At 37.8% G+C, this 21812-nt stretch overlaps 1 protein-coding gene across 4 annotated transcripts; it reads left to right on the top strand.

The window, feature by feature from the left end:
* Window positions 1–46: 46 nt before the first annotated feature.
* On the top strand, window positions 47–21554 carry THOC7 (THO complex subunit 7). 4 transcript variants are annotated; one of them, XM_058174149.1, is made up of 9 exons: window positions 47–214; window positions 3196–3313; window positions 7616–7743; window positions 8920–9006; window positions 11193–11250; window positions 12451–12517; window positions 12608–12677; window positions 14703–14792; window positions 21320–21554. In XM_058174149.1, the coding sequence occupies exons 1-8, from the start codon at window positions 196–198 to the stop codon at window positions 14768–14770; spliced, it is 615 nt and encodes a 204-aa protein (XP_058030132.1). In that variant the 5' UTR covers window positions 47–195; the 3' UTR covers window positions 14771–14792; window positions 21320–21554. The 4 variants fall into 4 exon arrangements, with proteins under 4 accessions (XP_058030132.1, XP_058030131.1, XP_058030134.1 ...); XM_058174148.1 differs by lacking the exon at window positions 21320–21554 and having other exon boundaries at window positions 14703–14933; XM_058174151.1 differs by lacking the exon at window positions 21320–21554 and having other exon boundaries at window positions 210–330; window positions 14703–14933.
* The last annotated feature ends 258 nt before the right edge of the window (window positions 21555–21812 follow it).

Here is a 21812-nt window from a genome sequence, read left to right as displayed (position 1 = left end):
CCACCACCACCACCTCCTCCCCCTCCATGGCTGCCGCTCACCCGGCTGCCGCTGCTGCATTGTGGGAAGCGGCCGTCTCAGTCCGACCCACCTCACTCGCAGCAGCAGCAGCAGCAGCCGCTGCCGCCGCCCAGACCGGCTTCTGCACCACCAGCAGCAGCAGCAGCACCAACCGCCGCCGTCGCCGCCGCTGCCATGGGAGCTGTAACCGACGGTGAGAGACGGAGCGACCCCGGGAGCCGGCCGCGTCCTCCCTCGCCGCCTGCTTCCGCTCGCTTTTCCCGGACGGGCCCAGCTTGAGCCACCCCGCCACCTTCCACCTCTTAGCCGGTACGGCCTTCCCAACCCGGCTCAGCCGCTGCTTTAACCCTTAGCCGCGGTGATGGTAATGGGAGAGAGGGCGGTAGATTCGCTTTTTCTATGACCCCCCTCCACCCCACAACCCCGAGATTTAGGAGTCCCTTCCCCGCCGGCTTGAGACTCCCGATCCTCCCGGGCTTATTTCTGCCTTGACGGCGTCTCGTAGCTCTCCGTGGCGGATCCTATACCCCAGATCCTATACGGCCACGAGGTCTTCTTGGGTTTGGGCTTTGCCTCGCTTTGCCTTGTTGTTGTTGTTTTGCAAAGACAGCCCGCGGGGCTTAGTTTGGGGCTCGGTGGCGGGACTTGCCCGGAAGATCGGGTCCGGTTCATTGAAGAAACCAAAGAAAATTCGCTTGTAGGTGAACTCAGGCTGGGGAGTATGGTGGAGGAGGGGGGGGGGCGGAGGGCGGGGAGGTTTGAAATATGAATTGAACGCTTACTTCTCATCGTACGGTTAAGGCTGCAGGAATAGGGAAGACCTGTGTGGACGGTATTGTTGTTATTATTATTATTAAAATGCATTGGCCGTTGACCAGCGCTAATAGACTCTGGGCGGCGCGCAAAACTAAAAAAAAAAAAAAGACACAGAAGTAGCTAAACGGTAGGCACCCTGGTGCATAAGCGCACCAGCCTGCCTGCCGTCCCTGTCCTAATGTTCCCTTTAATTGTATTCATTTTATGTATTCAATTCATGCTTATACTTATATATATTATCTAATATGTACTCCAATGAACGAATGAATAAAAATAAAAAAAAGCTAGCTAGCTAAAGCGAGTAAGCCCACAGGCAACTCAGACTGAGCTATAACAAATTTCAGCTAAACACAAACTGGGATCGAATAACAAACATCAAAAATAAGAAGTATCCCAGTGAAAGGGGTGGGTGGGTAGAACTAACCCGGCGCTACCGTTTAGTGGTAATCTGGATTTCCCCCACCCCCTTCAGTTCACATCTCCCTGTTCTTACGCGGTTTTTATATTATTCCTTTTTAAAAATGACTTCCGTTCTGCCATGAGGGTATGTGGCACCTTTGGAGTTAAAAAGGCAATGTTACACAGTTCCGTGATTTCAGGCAAGTAATTTGCAACCTTAAAACATAGGGATTTGAAAAACCCAAAGGAAAAGGAGGGAGAAAGAATGCGTGTGTGATGTTTTTATATTCAACAAGTTGGGCTGTGGTGAAGATGATTCTAGATTAGGCTTCCATAAAATGGTCACTATCATCCCTAAAGATTCAATGGGACTATCCAAAGAGTCCATTGTTGTTGCACAGTCATCCAGATGTTTAGACTGGATTTGGCATTTTTGTCTGCCTATCAAGGCCTTCCCAAGCACCTTATTGTTATTGTTATTCATAGTACTATTAATCCAAGTATTATATATGAAAATATTTTCATATAATAAATGAACAACCTGAAACTTCAGGAAAGAATTAATGAACTGAAGAGTTTGGAAACCCCTGTTTTAGATCTTGCCATCCAAAAAACTGGAGCATACACTGTCATGCCTTAAGCTTTTATTCTTTACAGCTTTCTTATTCTTTATAGCTTTCTTATAAATGTACATGAGACTTATTTATAGAGGACACTGGAATAGGGCAAAGGAATGTTATGCCAATCCACAACTTGCACAAATTCTCAGAATTAGCAATTCAGATTGCCAGTTATTATCTATAAAGCCTTCATGGCATGTATCTTAGGGGGCCTCTATCTCCTATGGTTTCAGTTCAGAATCATTTCTGTGTCAGATGACCTCTATATCTCAGAAAAAAAGGTCTATAGAAAATTTCCTGTCTATCACTTTTAGAGCTCTGCATATGATCAGAGACTTAATTTTTTTTACCTTTTTTATCAATCATACAGACTCTACTGTACATATTAGCAGTTGGTCTTTACATACTAAAGCTGCGCAAAATATATGATTCTTCCCGTTTTCATTATCATTAATGAATTTTTTTTGCACAAGAATATTAGTTGATAGCAAGACCTTGCCATATCCTGTGTATTTCCAGGCCTGGTTGTATTTGCTTTAAAATTATCATGATTTTCTGCACATACTCTTTTTTTCCTCTTACTTCTGATTGATGCATTATTAACTTTTTGTTTTGTTCCTACGTTACAGCTCTAGTACTTTTATATAGCTTGTTCTGTTTTCAGATTTTCTTCTTCTATAGATATACCCCATGGGTTTAAAGATTAATTGATCTAATTTTCCTCCCAATACTGTGCTTGAAATTAATTTAATACATTTATAATTTTGATGAACTTTTTAAAATAAAATTGTAGTTAATTTTTAAATAATATATTGTATTCTCCTTTTTCTATATTGAAGGCTACAATTCTGTGTCAACTTTTCTGTATGTAAGCCCCATTGAACATACTATGACTTTTTTTGAATAGGATTGTGAGCCAGTTTGGCACTGGACTAAGAGTAGAGACTTTGGGCCAGTCACTTTCTCCCAGCCCTGAGAAGGCAGTAGCAAACCCCTTCCAAAAATGTCCAGAAAACTGCATGGACTTCTCTATGTAGTCACTACGAGTCATGATTATTTAAAAAAATTAAAATAGAATGATGGTGTTAAGTTCTCATAACTGATTATTCATATAATTAACAACTAATTAAATTGCTACAGAGAAATTCCAGTTCCGATAACAAGATCACCATGGAGGTCTCTGTCTTACACATCCTTATTATAAAATGAGTCAGGACCTTTAACAATCCTCAATGACTTTTTTTTTAGAAAAGAAAATCATTTTTCTGTCATTTTTAATGACAGGCTTCTATGACAAGTGATAATTTGACTCATTTTAGAAATATTATTGCTATTTTAGATGAAGTTATTCGTAAGCGACTTTTGATTGATGGAGATGGTGCAGGGGATGACAGACGAATTAATTTGCTGGTGAAGAGTTTCATCAAGTGGTGCCATTCTGGATCTCAAGAAGAAAGGTATTTTGCTGTCTTTTATTTGTAAATCAAATGTGGAAACAGTTCATTCAACAGCAGTGTTATCTTTAACACGTGTTCATTTTAATAGAAAATGGAATTTGTCTTGAGTACTGTCTTTCAAGAAGGCTGAGATTTTAGCCATCTCAGCCAAATTGGAAACTTTCAATATCCATTCTTCTATTGTGGGTAATTCTTTTTTCTTCCAATATTGTCCAATCAACAGTCGTGCTGCTGTTATTAAGTTCAAAATCAACTTAGTCTCAATGACTGTACAGTCCGTTGTTATTCCCAAAAGGAAAAATTGCGGTAGGAACTTTATCTTCTTCTTCAGAACATTCTGCATAATCCACCAGATTCTTATCCAGAAAGACTTAATTTTCTTACAAGTCCACCATACATGAAAATATGTAGCATCATCACAATTACATCTCCAACATTTCGCTTGCATATCTGGATACATACATGATAATTTCTTAGGATCTAAATGCCATCTATAAAACATCTTATAAAAATTTTCCCTTAAATTCTGCGCTTGCATAAATTTAACAGAAGAAAAATATTTAAATGAATGGAAGAACTGGATTGATTATATTCAAAATAGATATCAGATTAAGACATTTCGGATTGCTTTTGAATGAAGGATGTTATTTTTGATTTTAATGGAAGAAGTCAGGTTATGTGAGAGAGAAAGATTATAATTGTGTTAGATTTTAAAAATTTAATGTATGACTGCTTTGTTTAAGGAACTATACCTTGTGTTTGCTCCGGGAAGTCCGGGGGGGGAGGGGGGTTTAGGAGGGAGGGGGGGAGGGGGAAAAATTTAATTGTTGTAAAACTTTTTCAATAAAAAAAGAAAAAAAAGAAAATGGAATTTGTATCTAATGACCTGTATCTGAAATGGTTTAATATATATACGAAGGGGAACAAGTTATGATACAACACTTTATAACTTTTGAAGCAGGGGTGAAATCTAAAAATTTTCCCTACCGGTTCTGTGGGCATGGCTTGGTGGTCAGATGACTGAGTGGGCGTGGCCAATAACAATAAAGTATAAAAATAATAAAGTATAAAAAACAATAAGAGGTATCAAAAACCAACTTTCACACTTTACACACAACACAACACAACTGACTCACACACAGTGTAAAAGCAGCTGCACTTCACACATCACAGCCACAAAAGGCTCAAAAACCAACTTTTACACTTTACACACACACAACTCACACACACACACACACACAATGCCACATACAGCTTTCTGAGATTTTGTGTGTTTGTGTAGTTAGTGAAACACTACAGAAACACACCAAATCTCAGAAAGCTGCACAAATATTTTATTTTATTTTATTATTTTATTTTATTTTATTGTGGACTTCAGTTCCCAGAGTTCCTCAGCCAGCAAAGCCAGCCAGCATTAGTTGATCACTGAGGAAATAGATTAACTAAGCAATTGATTCTGTCTGGCTGAAAGTGAAACTGGGGCTTTCGTGCTGGAAAAAGAGCCATGCGTTCATCAGTAATCAGGTAAGTGCCTTAGAATCTCTACTCTTACTTGTAGAAAACATGTTTTCTACAAGTAAGAGTACAACAAGGTTCTGCTGATGAGGAACTCAGGTGAGATTGCCAGAGGAGACTTTAATTTTTTTTTTTTTAAGTTTAAAGGCTCTGCCGACCTCAGCTGAGGGGCGGGATCCTCAAAGGCTTTTTTTTACTTTTAAAGGCATGTTTCGGCTGAAGAAAAGCCGGCTTTTAAAAGTAAAAAAAAACAACCCTCTGCTGATGGTATAGCTCAGCAGAGGAGTGGGGGCCGGGGCCAGGGATTTTTGCTACCGGTCCTCTGAACGAGTAGCCGCCATCACTACCAGATCGCACGAGCCGGTCCGAACCGGGAGCATTTCACCCCTGTTTTGAAGTATATCTTTGGCAACATGGTGACTGCTTTGGTAGATAAAATGAATGGGTTTTATAGCAAGTGATAAATAGCATGATACAGGCTAGCTAATATGTCCTGGGAAAATGCATTGATTTGTATTTCTAAGAAAAACAACAACAAATCATCCTACAAAAGAAAAAGTAAGTGACTGCCATCAGACAAAAACAGTTTGACTTTTGATAAGTAAATCATTGCTATTTATTTGTTATATAAGTGTTAAGTACTTTTAGTTAAGACTGTTCTTTCAGCACAGGATACCAGTTTCCTCATGCTGGATATTGTATGCTACATTATGGATATATAATTATATTATGGAATGTGGTTGTACTTCTGATAGTGACTGTAAAAGGAATTGAAATATTGCATTACTGTTTTAATGGTTGTGCCATTGGATACATATTGTGCTTTTGTAATGTTTTCATAATAGTACAGGGAGAGATAAAATAATGTCCACCAAATTGCCAAGAGCTACTTCCTCCACAAGCTATAAACTTTTTTATAAAAAGAACAGCAAAACGTCACAACATGGTGAGATTTCAGTAGTAGTTTTCACATTGTCTGTTGCCTTGAAGAATCTAATGATATCTAGGGGCAAGAAGCAATCACTACCAACTCCTGAAATTCTTCTAACATTTTAAAAAAATTGTTTAGTTTAATTTAGTTTACTTTTTGTTTTTCTTAAGATGGATGGAAATTTGGTATGCTGGAAAACAAGGCACCCTTCTAATATTTGTATTTCTAATCATTTCTTCGGGATTGAGATAGTTGTAGGCTAATGGTTACGAGTGCTAGTGGTTTGTTTAAAAATGTGTTCACTTGTCCAGGAAAAGAAAAAAACAAGGAAGTCCAGTAGTCTTTTGGAAAAAGCACCTTTGGGATGGTGTGAGTTCTAATCCATCCTTAGGCATGAAGCTAGCAAGTGGCCTTAGGCCAGTCACACACTCTCAGCCCTTGAAGTAGGCAAGACATTCCAGAAATCTTGCTAACAAACTGCAGGAACTTATCCAAGTATTGCAGTTGTGGAAGAAACAAACTCAAGAAATAAAATGGAGACTGCGCTTCTTCCCTCCCTGTCCTTAAGGTATTGCCAGGATCAAACCCAATTCCTCTCTTTGCCTAATCCCATCAGATCCAAATTGACCCTCCCTGCCCCAGACAAAGCCTTCTGTAGTCCCATCTAACCAAAGAATATAAGCCTCCTCAGCCCTTACAATGGAATTTCAATTAGAGAAATCTCAACCTTCCATCTTATCAACCAGTGACCTAAACATTCAGTGTCCTTCACAATAGACTTACCCAGCTCTGAGACTCTTCTGAAATGCCCATTTTGCCTAACAATAGAACTCAAGTACACCAACAGGGATCTGCCTAACTTCAAAAATAACATCTAACATCAAAAACGTCATCAAAAAAGTACAACAAAGAATGTTCTTTCTGCGCCAATTCAGAAAGCTCAAACTGCCCAAGGAGCTGCTGATACAGTTCTACAGAGGAATTATTAGGGTACAAATAAGCAATCAGGAAACAATATCAATATAAATCTTAAGGATACAAGCAACAAGATTACAGTCATACTGTAATATAAAAAATACAGTCATAAGTGGGAGGAGATGTGTGGTGGGAACGATGAGAAGATTAATAGTAATGCAGACTTAATAACTAGTTTGACAGTGTTGAGGGAATTATTTGTTTAGCAGAGTGATGGCATTTGGGAAAAAACTGTTCTTGTGTCTAGTTGTTCTGGTGTGCAGTGCTCTATAGCATCGTTTTGAGGGTAGGAGTTGAAACAATTTGTGTCCAGGATGTGAAGGGTCTGTAAATATTTTCACAGTCCTCTTTTTGATTCGTGCAGTATACAGGTCCTCCATGGAAGGCAGGTTGGTAGCCATTGTTTTTTCTGCAGTTCTAATTATCCTCTGAAGTCTGTGTCTGTCTTGTTGGGTTGTAGAACCAAACCAGACAGTTATAGAGATGCAGATGACAGACTCAATAATTCCTCTATAGAATTGTACTTGTATAGAAACACCTCCTCACCAACAATCAGTACCCAAATGAGCAGAGATTAACATTAAGATTAACATTAGATCAACAACCAAGACGCAAACAATACCTCAATCAAGGAACTACCATCAAAGATTGCACACTCTTATTAAGTCTCCTTTTTTGACACTGATTCACAAACTGATTCCTTTCAGTCTGTGGGCCACAGGGTCATTCTTCAGATTTGCTGGCATAATTTGGTTAGAACCTTTAGAGAAAACAAAACTAAATGTACTTTATTTTAACTTGCTTCTAGTTGTACCAAGGATAGTGCCTTTGGGAATTGTTGATTAGCTACTAATACCATATGTTCCTTCTCTGATGTTTAGCTATACTCAGTATCAGCGCATGCTCAGCACTCTTTCACAATGTGAATTTTCAATGGGAAAAACTTTACTAGTATACGACATGAATCTCAGAGAAATGGAAAACTATGAAAAAATCTACAAAGATATAGGTAATAATATTTTTTCTGATTATTAGTGTCAAATGTAAACTTCTTTAAAAAAATGAATTATTCCAAATCAGGTGTATGAAGGATTTGAGGTTCTAACCCTATTCATTCCCCTTCTGAAGGCTGGTTCAGGTTGAGATGCTTTTAGTTAGATATTGGAGCAGATGAGCAGAACCTCAAATATTTTGTGCCGTTCTATAGGCAAGACTTATTGGTACCATAGAATGTTTTAATTACCATAGGTATAATTCTTTTTTACAATTATTCTTGAGGATTAGATGGATTTATTTCTATCTTGTAAACTGAAAGCTAAATGCTAAAGGCAACCTTTTTGTCTTTGCTTAGGATAGCATCCTAGAAGATTCACATGGAAATAATGTTCAGGTTGCTACAAAGAAAGTGTACACTTTAAAAAATTCAGTTCCTATCTAGTGGATTTTAATTTATTTGTCATTAGAAATGAAAAAAAGCCATATAGATAAGTTTTTACTAGCATAGCTAGTAAATTAGCTGTGATAGTATCTGAGCATCATTAGCTATAATCAAGCAACTTTCCATTTGGTCTACTACCGTATTTTGTAGAAATTGCTTTTAAAAATATTCTGGAAATTTCAGATAATTGACTGGGTGCTAAATCACCATGTCAGAATTCCGAGACCTTCACTGGTTCCCACTCTTAGCTGAAAATGTTGACTTGATGTTAGAAGTGGCAGCTGCATTGATCTCACTTTTGTGGAACCTGTATTTTTTTAGCACAAGTCTTTAGAGTTATTCCATTTTAATTAATTTTGCTTTTGTTACCACTCTATAGTTTTTAATACATTTTATTGGTTCATTGTAAGTAGTTTAATTTGTTTTCATAGTAAGCTATCCAAGATTTTGATTACAGACCGATAAGCATTTATATTATGTCTAATAGAACCAGATTCTTCTAATTGTCTCACATTTTTATAGAAATAACTAGTTTCAGCACACATAGACAGACAGACAAACGTTCTGAGTACTTTGGCAGTAATTACAATATCAGAAAATGCAATATATTTAATTTCTTGATCTATTTAAAGTTCTGGAGATTAAAATCAATTTGGGTAATGTTGCTACATACTGATTGGAGTAATTATAGTTCAGTAATATTGTGAGATTTATAAATTTATGTTGTTAATTTTATTACTTTGGAAGAAAACAGCATAGCTGCAGCTCATGAAAAAATTGCTGAGTGCAAGAAGCAAATTCTTCAAGCGAAAAGGATACGAAAAAACCGCCAAGGTAAAATTTACTTTGCAGTTGACAACTTTATTTTATTTATTTATTAAATTTATATGCCCTCCCCACATCTCCTGTTGAAGCAACTCTGGGCAACTTACAAAATGATAAAAAGGTAAGATAGCAATAGCATTTAGGATTATATATCACCTCATAGCACTTTACAGCACTCTCTGGGCAGTTTTCAATGTAGAAACATTATTTGCATATTGTATCTAACAATCTGGGTCTTCAATTTACCAACCTCAAAATGATGGAAGGTTGAATCAACCTTGAGCCCCCATCAGGATCGAGCTCCAGGTTGTGGGCAGAATTTGCCTGCAATACTGCACTTTAACCACTATGCCACTAGGGCTCTAATATAAAAACAATTAAAATGAACCAGAATTAAATAGAAACTAAAAATGAAGAGAGAATAGATGGCACAGAGAGTGGGATCTTCTCTCTACCACATCACCCTGCACGTAGAACATCCCTATTGGGGCTTCAAGACAGTGGGTGGAGCCAGGCCCTTCGAGAAGGCCAGGGGGGAGGGAGCAGATCTCACCTCTGGCCATCAAGTGTTCCAAAGGATGGAGGCCACAGCAGAAATGTTTCTTTCTAGATTATGATGAGTAGATAAGTTCATTTCGGACTTTAACTTTCAAGTGATTCTGGGCGTCCTCAAACAAATTAGTGACTTTGCAGCATATGCATTTAGTTAATTTCTGAATCTTTTGGCAAAGCTATTCAGATATAAAGATCTCTAAAGCGTTCATTTTGTCAAAGACTACTGAAATCAATAATGCTGTCCTCTTAAAAGAGATAGCGAGGCTTTTGCTTAAAAATTGTGGATCTATCGTATATTAATAACTGTTAGATAGGGTTCATTACCCCGTATTTCACTGAGCTGATGGAGAATGCAAGGACCTCTTATATGAACTCTTAGAACACGAGGAACTTTCCAGGGTTTTTTTCAGAAGGCAAATGGACTGTCTTGTTTTTTCTTTTGAAGATGTTTAGTTTCCCATCCAAGAAGCTTCCTCAGCTCTGACAGGATATTGGGGAATGGAAGGATATATATTTCTTGCAGACAGCTGGTAATCTTCAAAAGAAAAAACAAGAAAGTCCAGTTGCCTCCTGAAAAAGCATCTTTGGGACAACCTTGACCTGGTTGACTGAGAATTTCTACAGTCTCCAGGATCTCTTAGATGAAATCTTGATTTTGTTTAGACATGGCGATGGCAAGGAAATCGTTTTGGTCTCCAAAAGAGGATAGATTATGTCCTTGTGGACATACTTTCATCTCTCAGTGGCTTTTGTACACAGTATCTTGCTGGAATGCTTGTGGGGAAGCAAAGGGGAAGGGGTGGAGGTGCTCTTGTTGATATTTTCACTACTATTTCTTCATGTGCTATTTAGAAAATAATAATTTGAGATATCTACTTGATTTCTTAGGAGCCATTTTTCAGGTTCCACAAGATTTTAGCTTGTCACCCACATTATTCAATGAAATCTTTCAGGAGGGTCATACAAGGGGGTTGGCTGTCACCTAAACTTTTGAATATCCCCAGTCTGTAAGTGTTAGAATAGGGTGAAAGTGAATGTGGACAAGATTCAAGCAAGTAAGTTACAACATTAAAGAAAAAATCCTCTTCTTAGGAAATTTTTCTGAGGAATTTTCTTTTGAGGAATTTTTAAGACAGGAATTCCTTAAAAGAGAGTAAAAATTCCTCTTCTCTTTTAAGGATCTGGTTTCATCTCTTGGATCTAGCATTGATGCTGCATGGCTATGTAACAAGTAAAAAAGAAAGGGTTTTTTTCGCCAGTTTCTGCCAATTAAACCTTTTCGAGATTATCTATTCACTGTTACATTGGGTTTTTTTTGTTTTATTGTTTATAGTTCACCCAAAATAATAATAAAAATAGAATAGAATAGAATAGAATAGAATAGAATAGAATAGAATTTTTTTATTGGCCAAGTGTGATTGGACACACAAGGAATTTGTCTTGGTGCATATGCTCTCAGTGTACATAAAAGAAAAGATACGTTCATCAAGGTACAACATTTACAAGAACAAGAAAAAGAAAGGATTTTCAAATTTGAGTTCTGCACACAAAATAAAATTACGCACTTTAAAATTATTTAAATTATAAATGTCATACTTTGTGGTATTGGAACAATGTGGACTATATTTTATTCTTTTCAGAATATGATAACTTGGCTAAAATAATACAGCAACATCCAGATAGACATGAAACATTGAAGTAAGTATGAAATGAACTCAAGTACCAAATGCATTACAGAGTACAAATATCAGAGAATAATGGCAAAATAATTTACATGTCCCATCATCAATATTAATATGAAAGATTTGAATGTTTGTACATTATAATATAGCGGCAAAGATGTTGGGCTTAAATGGGAATACCCTAATTTAGGTCTCCACAAAGAGAACTAATTTTTGGCCAATTATTCTCTATTAGCCCAACCTCTTCCTACAAGTTCTGTAGGACCTGATTACAGGTAGTCCTCAGTTTATGACTACAATTGAGCCCAACATTTTTGTTGCTAAGTGACACATTTGTTAAGTGAGTTTTGCTCCATTTTACAACATTAATTGCCACAGTTGTTAAGTGAATCACTGCAGTTGTGAAATTAGTAACACGGTAAGTGAACCTGGCTTCCCCATTGACTTGCTTGTCAAACAATCATAAAAGGTGATCACATGCCCCCAGGACCCTGCAACCATCATAAATATGAGTCAGTTGCCAAGCCTTTGAATTTTGATCACGTGACCCTAGAGATGCTGCAGTGGTCGTAAGTGTGAAAAAAAGTTCATAAATAACTTTTTTCAGTGCCATCACAATTTTGAACGGTCACTATACCAACAGTTGTAAGTCAAGGACTACCTGTATAGGGGCTGGTAGTATGCCAATTAATAGTACTTACTCTTGTTTTTGAAAGCATAACAGAAATTGAAGTATGGATTAGTTTTGTAGTCTTGAAAAATTGACTTTTCGCTGAGCTCACTTCCAGACACAATTGAAAGTACTACTTTAATTTTTTGAGCTCTCAATGAACATTTCAAGTAAATTGCTTTTGTACAAGCCTGAATTACAATAATGGCTTCTTTTGCCATTAAAGGTGAGATGAGGCATCCTCAGTTGAGTAATCTGCCTTTGGAATGTTTTTTTTTCCCCCCCAAGAAGAAAATTAAGACAGGTTGCTTTCTCTCTTAATGCCTTTTTATTGGTGCAGACATTTTTCATACTTGGTTTATGGTATTTTATTGCTGTTCTATCTGGTTCAGATTCTGTTAATTGTTTTAAATCAGAATTTCATTATTATTTGCAAATGAGCTACTTAGGGGATTTTGAACAGTTAAAGCATTCAATACAAATGATTAAAATAAAATGAGTGAAGGTACTATGCAGTAAGTGACAATGCACTTATTATGTTCTCAGGCAGTTGGAAGCCCTGGGGAAAGAACTGCAGCATCTGTCTCATATCAAAGAAAGTGTGGAAGACAAAGTAAGTTTATCTCACAAGCTTATTGATTCAGAATAGAGGGTCTTCTGTAAAAGCCCATATTCTCCAGTATATTTCTTTTCTGTGCTTCAGCTGGAGTTGAGACGGAAGCAATTTCACGTTCTTCTGAGCACCATCCATGAGCTTCAGCAAACACTGGAAAGTAAGTAATTCTACTGCCGTATATAAGAACATCATCGTTTTCCTCAGCTTCCCTCCCTTTTATATATCTGCTTGACCCTCCAAATTTTCATTGACTCACAGGTTTTCAGAGCATCTTTATTAAATGTCGAGTTCTGAATTCTACCCTCAAGTTATGCTGCCTCATTCTTTACAGGTCGTCTTTAAATTACGGCTGTAATCGAATTCTGCATTTACGATTGTAGGTGGTAAAACCATATGATCGGAACCCGATTTTATGATCTTTTTTGTAGTGGTCATTAAGTAAATGTCCAGTTACTTCCTGTTTTTGGCAAAAAACTACTGCAGAGTGAACAATATGAACAATGGATTTGCTTAATGATCACACCAACTGCTAAACTTAAAAGCTTAAAAGTCTTGCTTAAAAGTCTGTGCTGACCAATTGGCCCCCATCTTCACCCATATTTTCAATAAATCACTAGAGATGTGCTATGTTCCTTCTTGCTTCAAACGCTCTACCATCATCCCAGTGCTGAAGAAGCCCACCATCAAGGAACTGAATGACTACAGACCAGTTGCTCTAACATCTGTAGTCATGAAAACCTTTGAAAGGCTAGTGCTTTCCTACCTGAAAACCATCACGAATCCGCTCTTAGACCCCTTGCAATTTGCATACCGAGCAAATAGATCAACAGATGATGCTGTTAATATGGCTCTGCACTACATCCTACAACATCTTGAGTCTCCAAAGACCTATGCAAGGGTCCTTTTTGTAGACTTTAGTTCAGCATTCAATACCATCATTCCAGACATTCTTCTAACTAAGCTAAACCAGCTACAGGTACCGGAACAGACTTGTAAGTGGATCACAAGCTTCCTAACAAACAGGAAGCAGCAGGTGAAGCTAAGCAAGATCACATCAAATACCTGTACAATTAGCACAGGGGCCCCCCAAGGCTGTGTGCTCTCCCCACTTCTCTTCTCTCTGTATACCAATGACTGCATCTCCAATGATCCATTTGTTAAGCTACTGAAGTTCGCAGATGACACAACAGTGATTGGTCTCATTCGAGACAATGACGAATCCGCATATAGATGAGAGGTCGAACGACTAGCCTTGTGGTGCAACCAAAACAATCTGGAACTGAACACACTCAAAACCGTAGAAATGGTGGTAGACTTTAGGAAAAACCCTTCCATACTTCCACCTCTCACAATACTTGACAACACAGTATCAACAGTAGAAACCTTCAAATTTCTGGGTTCTATCATATCGCAAGATCTCAAATGGACAGCTAACATCAAAAACATCATTAAAAAAGGACAACAAAGAATGTTCTATCTGCGCCAACTCAGTAAGCTCAAACTGCCCAAGGAGCTGCTGATCCAATTCTACAGAGGAATTATTGAGTCTGTCATTTGCACCTCTATAACTGTCTGGTTCGGTTCTGCAACCCAACAAGAAAAACACAGACTTCAGAGGATAATTAGAACTGCAGAAAAAATAATTGCTACCAACTTGCCTTCCATTGAGGACCTGTATACTGCACGAATCAAGAAGAGGGCCATGAAAATATTTGCAGATCCCTTGCATCCTGGACATAAACTGTTTCAACTCCTACCCTCAAAACGACGCTATAGAGCACTGCACACCAGAACAACTAGACACAAGAACAGTTTTTTCCCGAAGGCCATCACTCTGCTAAACAAATAATTCCCTCAACACTGTCAGACTATTTACTGAATCTGCACTACTATTAATCGTTTCATAGTTCCCATCACCAATCTCTTTCCACTTATGACTGTATGACTATAACTTGTTGCTGGCAATCCTTATGATTTATATTGATCATCAATTGTGTTGTAAATGTTGTACCTTGATGAACGTATCTTTTCTTTTATATACACTGAGAGCATATGCACCAAGACAAATTCCTTGTGTGTTCAATCACACTTGGCCAATAAAATTCTATTCTATTCTATTCTATTCTAAACAATTGTGACACTTATTTATTTTTAAAAAATGTTTATTTTGGATATATTTCAGATGATGAAAAGCTTTCAGAAGCCGAAGAATCATCAGATGTTCCAATGGAAGCAGAAGATAAACAATAGATGTGTATAGTTCAGAAATCTGGTAATTTGTTTTCCTGAAGATGATTAATAACTAGGGTTTTTAATTCATTTTGTATATTATTTCTTTGTCCAAAGTAACTATTTTATGTTTCTACCTGAATCCATGCTTATATACAATAAATTCTTGAAATTACACAATAAAGTAATTTAATCTTTTTTTTAAAAAAATTTGCATTTATATCCCACCCTTCTCCGAAGACTCAGGGCGGCTTACACTATGTTAAGCAATAGTCTTCATCCATTTGTATATTATATACAAAGTCAACTTATTGCCCCCAACAATCTGGGTCCTCATTTTACCTACCTTATAAAGGATGGAAGGCTGAGTCAACCTTGGGCCTGGTGGGACTTGAACCTGCAGTAATTGCAAGCAGCTGTGTTAATAACAGACTGTTTTAGCAGTCTGAGCCACCAGAGGCTCAGACTGGGTTATCTTGGGTTAATGTTCGGGAATTAAGCTACCTATTATATTGATTATATGGTAGGATATTGTCAACTTGCAAAGCATCTCTTGCAAAGCATTAATTAGGGCATTGGTCAGAACCCTGATAGGTATTACATTGAAACAGAAATCAGAGATAATTTAAAATTCTAATAATAAACAAGAGACTATTCTAAACTCAGAACTTGATATACTGAAAACGTGACTTGTATAATAACACGTTCTTACATTAATATTTGTTGTCTCAGATTATTAACAACAACATATATATGGAAACATGTTTATTCAGAATATTTATAGTCCTTAAAAGATCATCCAAAGCAGTTTAGATTATTCTGATTCCCAAAGATTTACATTATTGCATTTCTCAGTTATTGGCTACACTGATTTTTCAGTGTAGTTAACCAGGTGATTAACTAGTTTTACATACCCTGTTTCCCCCAAAATAAGCCATCCCCTGATAATAAGCCCAATTGGGCTTTTGAGCGCAGAGCAATAAGGCCACGCACTTATTTCAGGGTTCAAAAAAATATAAGACAGGGTCTTATTTTCGGGGAAACGGTATATGAAAAATACAAAGTATAATAAAATAAAATAAAATAGGAGAATAAAAGGAAAGGTTAAAATGGTTGAGTCACCTAAGAGATCTGTGTTGCTTTGTTTTTCCAAGAAAACAATGAAGCATAGGAGCAATTTAGGAGTGTCAGTTTTATGTAATAGGTGCTTATATCTGGCTTCCTTGTTCAAATCTTTTTAAGTGTTAAGGCACTTATTTTAGCTTTTTTTGTTTTGAGAGGCACTTTCCCCGTAATGGAATATAAGGTGGGAGTTCATAAAACCTCGCAAGTCAATCTTTTGTATATGAGTTGCAGATTTGGTATCTGTAAGGAGGCAGATCATCCTTCTAGGAGAAGTTGTCTGCCCAATCTTTCGCAATTCAAAGAAGGGAAAGGAGAGAAAACAAAGAATAATTCCTTGCCCTTGTCTCTCGTGTGATATGCATTAAGGAACGGGGGCTTCAACCATTACCACTGCCACCACTACTACCACTGGTACAGGGGTGAAATGCTCCCGATTCAGACCGGATCGGCTGATCTGGTAGCAACGGCGGAGAACCGGTAGCAAAAATCCCTGTCCCCCCCATACCCAACTGAGCCACGCAATCTTCAGAGCCTTTTTTTTTTTACTTTTAAAAGCATTTTTTTTAACAACCTATTCGTCTGAAGCGGTTGTAAAAAAATGCTTTTAAAGGGTTAAAAAGAGGCTCTGACGATCCCAGCTGAGATGCCTGATAGAGGCTTTTTTTTAATTTTTAAAAGCATTTTTTAAAAGGTATAAAAGCTGAAGCCTGCTAGGCAAAAAATGGGGGGTGTAGGCAAAAAATGGAGGGTGGGTGGTTAGAGAGAGAGAGAGAGAGAGAGAAAAGGAAGGAAAGAACGGAAGGAAGGAAGGAAGGAAGGAAGAAAGAGGGAGGGAGGAAAAAGGAGAGGAAGGAAGGAAGGACAAACCTGGCACTAGACGCAGCTTCAGAGGATAATCCAGGGCTGGAAGGGACTTGGAGGTCATCTAGTCCAACCCTGCTCCAGCAGGACATTGTTAGTGAGTGTCTGTCTTTTGATCCCGCAATCACATAGCCACACCCACCCAGTCACATGACCCACCCCACCAAGCCACGCCCACAGATCCGGTAGGAAAGAAATTTAGATTTCACCGCTGCACTGGTATCACCAAAATAAATCCACTTGTGGACTGAAGGATTTTCATTTACAAATCTGAGAATCAATTGGCTGGGATAAGTAGGATGAACAAATTGCAATATTCTAAATACTTGTGTGTGCCATCCCAACTACAGATCAAGAATTAAGATTTCCTTCCTCGTGTATTGTCAGTTCAAACTACTGTGTATTGTAAATGGATGGGCATTTGTGATGATATTTTTGTTTAATTTGGTTCTCTTTATCTACTTTTATTGTGTAGAACAGATCATGTTTTAGGTCGTATTGATGCAAAAATTATTGAAAATTCAGAAGAGTTCACAAACTTTTAAACATCATTGCGCATCTGTTAAGACAGTTCCCAAGTGAGGAAGTCAAAGAGAATGTGCCATAGCTTGCCTAACCCAAACGAATCTTAGATTTTTCCAGAATGACTTTAATGTATTTCAGTGAGTCCCAACTCTGCTGATTTGTGGGCATCATGAAAAACACAGCTGGTTTGTTGATTTTGTGTTGTTTTTCATTCCAAAGGAAAGGTGCTGTTTCATTTGCCAAACTAATAGGTGTTACGAAATGGTGAGAAAGAGCTATTCACTGAGTTTGTCTTGTAGAACAAAATGCTTTGGCCTGCCTTATCAGCTCATGAGCATGTTACACTGAAGCAAGTTCTGCCCAATTGTATTGGACTCACTTCAAAGGAATGCATTTAGCACCTGGGTAACAAGCAGTGCAGGGTTAATTGATAAGTGGATGAAAGAGTTGCATGCAATTACAATAGAAAGGCAAAGGTTGGTGTTGCGTGTTGTAATTAAATAATACCTTGTCTTGATTTCCTGCATTTTAAGCATCATTACACTTAATATCTGATGGCATGCTTTTTCTTTTTGAGCAAGAAGTCTTTTTTTCCCATCTGCTAATTTAAGGAACAAAATCTCAACTTGGCAGCTATCATAATAGATTGGATTACCTTAAATGCCCAACCAATTCCTCCCCAAAATACAATAGTAGTTTGAGCATAGTATCGGTTCAGGCTCTGAAGTTTCCCTGTCTTATAATTGGGGAAACCTTTTTATATAGTTTCACATACTCAATCTATTGTGTGGATACTGTAACCTTTTTCTGCTAAGGGCTGCATTTTTTCAAAGATAGTCCATCAGAGATAGTAGGTGAAGAGGACAAGGTTTACAATATTGTAGGGTTGTATAACTGTTTTCCTCCTGCAATTTGATCTCTGTCTGACCCTTCCTTTCTTCCATTGGTTGTTATCTCTCATCTAGCGATGATGAAATGGGATGATGAAATGGGAACCACGTACTAAGCCAAGAAGTGAGTGCAGTTTTCAGATTCCAGATAATAAAGTCCTAGTATATAGGTTTTTTCCCCAACTTTACTCATCACCCCATACATTTATTTGCTGAAGAAGTCAAAGTTGTATTTAAAGTTGTAGAGGTCAACTCAGTTGTAAAACTGGATGAAATATAGAAACAGTAAATAATTATAAGTAAGTATTAAACATATGTGTGTGTGTGTGTGTATTTTGCTGATAAAGAAATAAAGTGAGACCAGTATAGATCTATTTCAAGCTATTTAGCTCTCATCAGCTAGCCATACCCTTACTTGGATTTGAACTTGGGCTGCCTGCATATTAGGCAGATAAGCTCCCTCCCATATTGGGGTAGACCAGGTGCTTTGACAGAAAACACACACACACACACACACACACACACAAGATTAGGTTAAAAATTGTGGCAAGGTGGAGTAAGAGGTTAAATTTGCAAGTTCTTCTATGCATATTAGTTACAAAAGATAATAAAAATTAATTTGCGTATAGACCAGCAGAGGGCTATCACAACCAAACTTTCAACCATTCAGTAGCTGCAGTATTTAAAATTAGATCTATAGAATTTCTGATTATAATTTCACAAAAATTAAGGTTCAGCTTTAATTTTAAAACCTGCTACAACTGCAAATGCCTTTTCTTTATTACTTCTCTCTGCTCCTGGTCAAGTTCCTGTATAAAAGAGTATACAACAAGCTCTAAGATGTTTCTATTGTGATAACTGTTATGGTTTTCTAATTGGGAAAACAGCTAAATTGTCAAGTAGATCAGGGGTCCCCAACCCCTGGCGGCGGAAGCAGTAGTGAGTGGGCACACAGCTGCACTTGCGCATGCAACAGGTGGGCAAGTGCACACGCAGCTTCATTTGTGCAAACAGTGGGTACACATGCCTGCCACTTGTGCAAATGGATCTGTGAGCGCACACTCGCTCACGCGGAACCCTAACCCTAACCATTTATTATGTGCCATCAAGTAGTCAACTCTTAGCGATCACATAGATAGATTTTTTTTCCAGAATAATCTCAGCCCAACCTGGTCCTTCAGGTCTTCCAACAGTGCATTCACTGCTGCTGCCATTGAGTGCATTCAGCTTACTGATGGTTATATCTTTTTACCCTTTTCTTTCTACCTTTTCCAGCATTATGAGGACCTAGATTGTTGGGGGCAATATGCTGACTCTGTAAACTGCTTAAAGTGGGCTGTAAAGAACTGTGAAGCGATATATAAGTCTTTTTTTTTTAATTTATATTTATATTTATATCCCGCCCTTCTCCGAAGACTCAGAGTGGCTTACACTATGTTAGCAATAGTCTTCATCCTATTTGTATATTTATATACAAAGTCAACTTATTGCCCCCAACAATCTGGGTCCTCATTTTACCTACCTTATAAAGGATGGAAGGCTGAGTCAACCTTGGGCCTGGTGGGACTAGAACCTGCAGTAATTGCAGGCAGCTGTGTTAATAACAGACTGTCTTACCAGTCTGAGCCACAGAGGCCCTTCAGTGCTATTGCTGTTATGGACTTCCCCAAAAAGCTGAGATTTCATATTGTGTCTCCAAAATTTGAGCCTGGTCATTTGGGCCTCAAATGAAAACTCTACATTTATTTATTCTGCAATCTACTTACTTTCCTAGCCATCCATGGGATGCACAGGAATCTTCTCCAGCACATTGAAAGCATGAAATGTTCTTTCGATCCTGCTTCTCAAAAGTCCAACTTTGATTTCTGTGGAGTATCGCAGGGAAAACCATTACCTGCATAATTCGGAAATTCTGAAACTAGATGACCCAAGGGCTTTAATGTAGCCATGTAATAAACACCATTAATATTCCAAAAGATACTCAGCATTTCTTTAGTGTGATGTTGAGTGCCATCTGATTTGAGAAACGTGGCACTAATATCACCTGTCATTTTATATTGCCTATCTGTGTGGTGTGGTTTTTGTTGTTGTTGTTAAATACAAGAGTGATTTTTCATTACTTTCTCCTTTGCAGTATGAATTGTTGCCTTTGCCACTAAAGTGATCAGCCACTTCTAAGATCTTCCTATATTGTTGCTGCTTAATATTAGTACCTGTTTCCTTTAGTTAGGCAGCTGGGAAAATCTTTATCCCTTGGATGATCCTGTAGGGATTATATGTTTGGCTCCTGGTGTTTTTCACTTCTCCTGTTAACATCACCATTATCACAGTGAGATAGCATTGAGGGGAAAAGGAAATGCACATGCCATACATTGTGAATATAAATATATTTCATTAAATTTGATTAAATGCACAGATTCAGACATCCATATTTCAATGTTTATATCCAAAAACTGATTTCTACAAATGATGGGGGTGGGGGGTGGGGGTTATTTCTTGAGAATTTAATTTAATTGTTCCATATTCTTCAAGATAGTTTGTTGCTAATTTTTCAACCAATAGTATTTCCTATACTTTTGTATATCACGAACCTGCAGTAGTATGTATACTCCATAGTTTTGCTAAAATAAATCTGCTCACTAACAACAAACAATTTTTATCTCACTTGCCACCTTCCAACCTACTTTCTTTTTACTTGGGCAGTTTTTTCTAAGCTTCTCCATTTCTATTAGCACATCTTCCATATAGCTGCTTAGAAGGAAGTACAGTATCTTAAAGCATGATGCAAATTTCTTCGTTATTGTGTAGTTGAATAAATTACCTTGCCAATTGCAAGTCACATTAAAGATATGGGGAGACAAGGGACAGGATTTGGAGAAATTTGAGAAATCAGGAGTTTGTTTTCAATGAGGAGCCCTATAGAGAATAGATAATCAGAGAGGTGGGAGATAGAGAGAAGGAGGGAGGGAGGAGAATGCATGCAACTGGGGCTTACAGTTCAGGCCCAAAGCCTAGGAAACTGGAAGAATGTAGTAGGAAAGGAAAGTTGCAGGAAACATGACTTGTGTGAGGTTGCAGTTTAATCTGTTCAATGCTGCAGTTTCAACTGCAGGCAGTTTGGTTTCTGTTCCAGTTCTGTAAATCTCCATATCCTTGTTTATTTGCTCAGACCAATTACGGATGACCGGATGCTGGATTTGGAATGCAGCCTTCAGCCTCACACAGTTTGTGCAGTTAATTATTCTCTCAAATCCCTTCTGCATTACTTCTGTTCAAATAAAAATCTGCCTTTTCTTAATCCCTCTGCTGTTAGGTTCTAAACTAACACAATATGCTCTGAAAGAGTGAAAATTGGATTCGCTTTTTAAAAAACTGCTTCCTGAGAATGTTGCTCTGCCTGTTCAAGAATAAATAATGGCAGGTTATCTGAGGGCGTACACAAACACACACACACACACACACACACACACACACACATCCCAGAAATATGTCAAAGACCTTGGAGTTTTCATATCAAATGACCTAAATGCCAAAGCCCACTGCAACTACATAGCAAAAAAGGCTCTAAGAGTTGTAAACCTAATTTTACGCAGCTTCTTTTCCAAAAACTCTACATTACTAACTAGAGCATACAAAACATTTGCCAGACCTATTCTTGAATA

This window comes from Ahaetulla prasina, chromosome 2 (assembly GCF_028640845.1).
Source record: "Ahaetulla prasina isolate Xishuangbanna chromosome 2, ASM2864084v1, whole genome shotgun sequence".
Classification (NCBI taxonomy): domain Eukaryota; kingdom Metazoa; phylum Chordata; class Lepidosauria; order Squamata; family Colubridae; genus Ahaetulla; species Ahaetulla prasina.
Note: the sequence above shows the minus strand (reverse complement) of the source record. Positions and strands in the feature narration are given on the sequence as shown.

What these genes read in the sequence shown, in the direction of transcription:
- THOC7 (XM_058174149.1), top strand. An exon ending in GATAGACATGAAACATTGAA is followed by an intron (nt 11,251 to 12,450) that starts GTAAGTATGAAA and finishes TTATGTTCTCAG; the next exon opens with GCAGTTGGAAGCCCTGGGGA. An exon ending in GCTTCAGCAAACACTGGAAA is followed by an intron (nt 12,678 to 14,702) that starts GTAAGTAATTCT and finishes GATATATTTCAG; the next exon opens with ATGATGAAAAGCTTTCAGAA.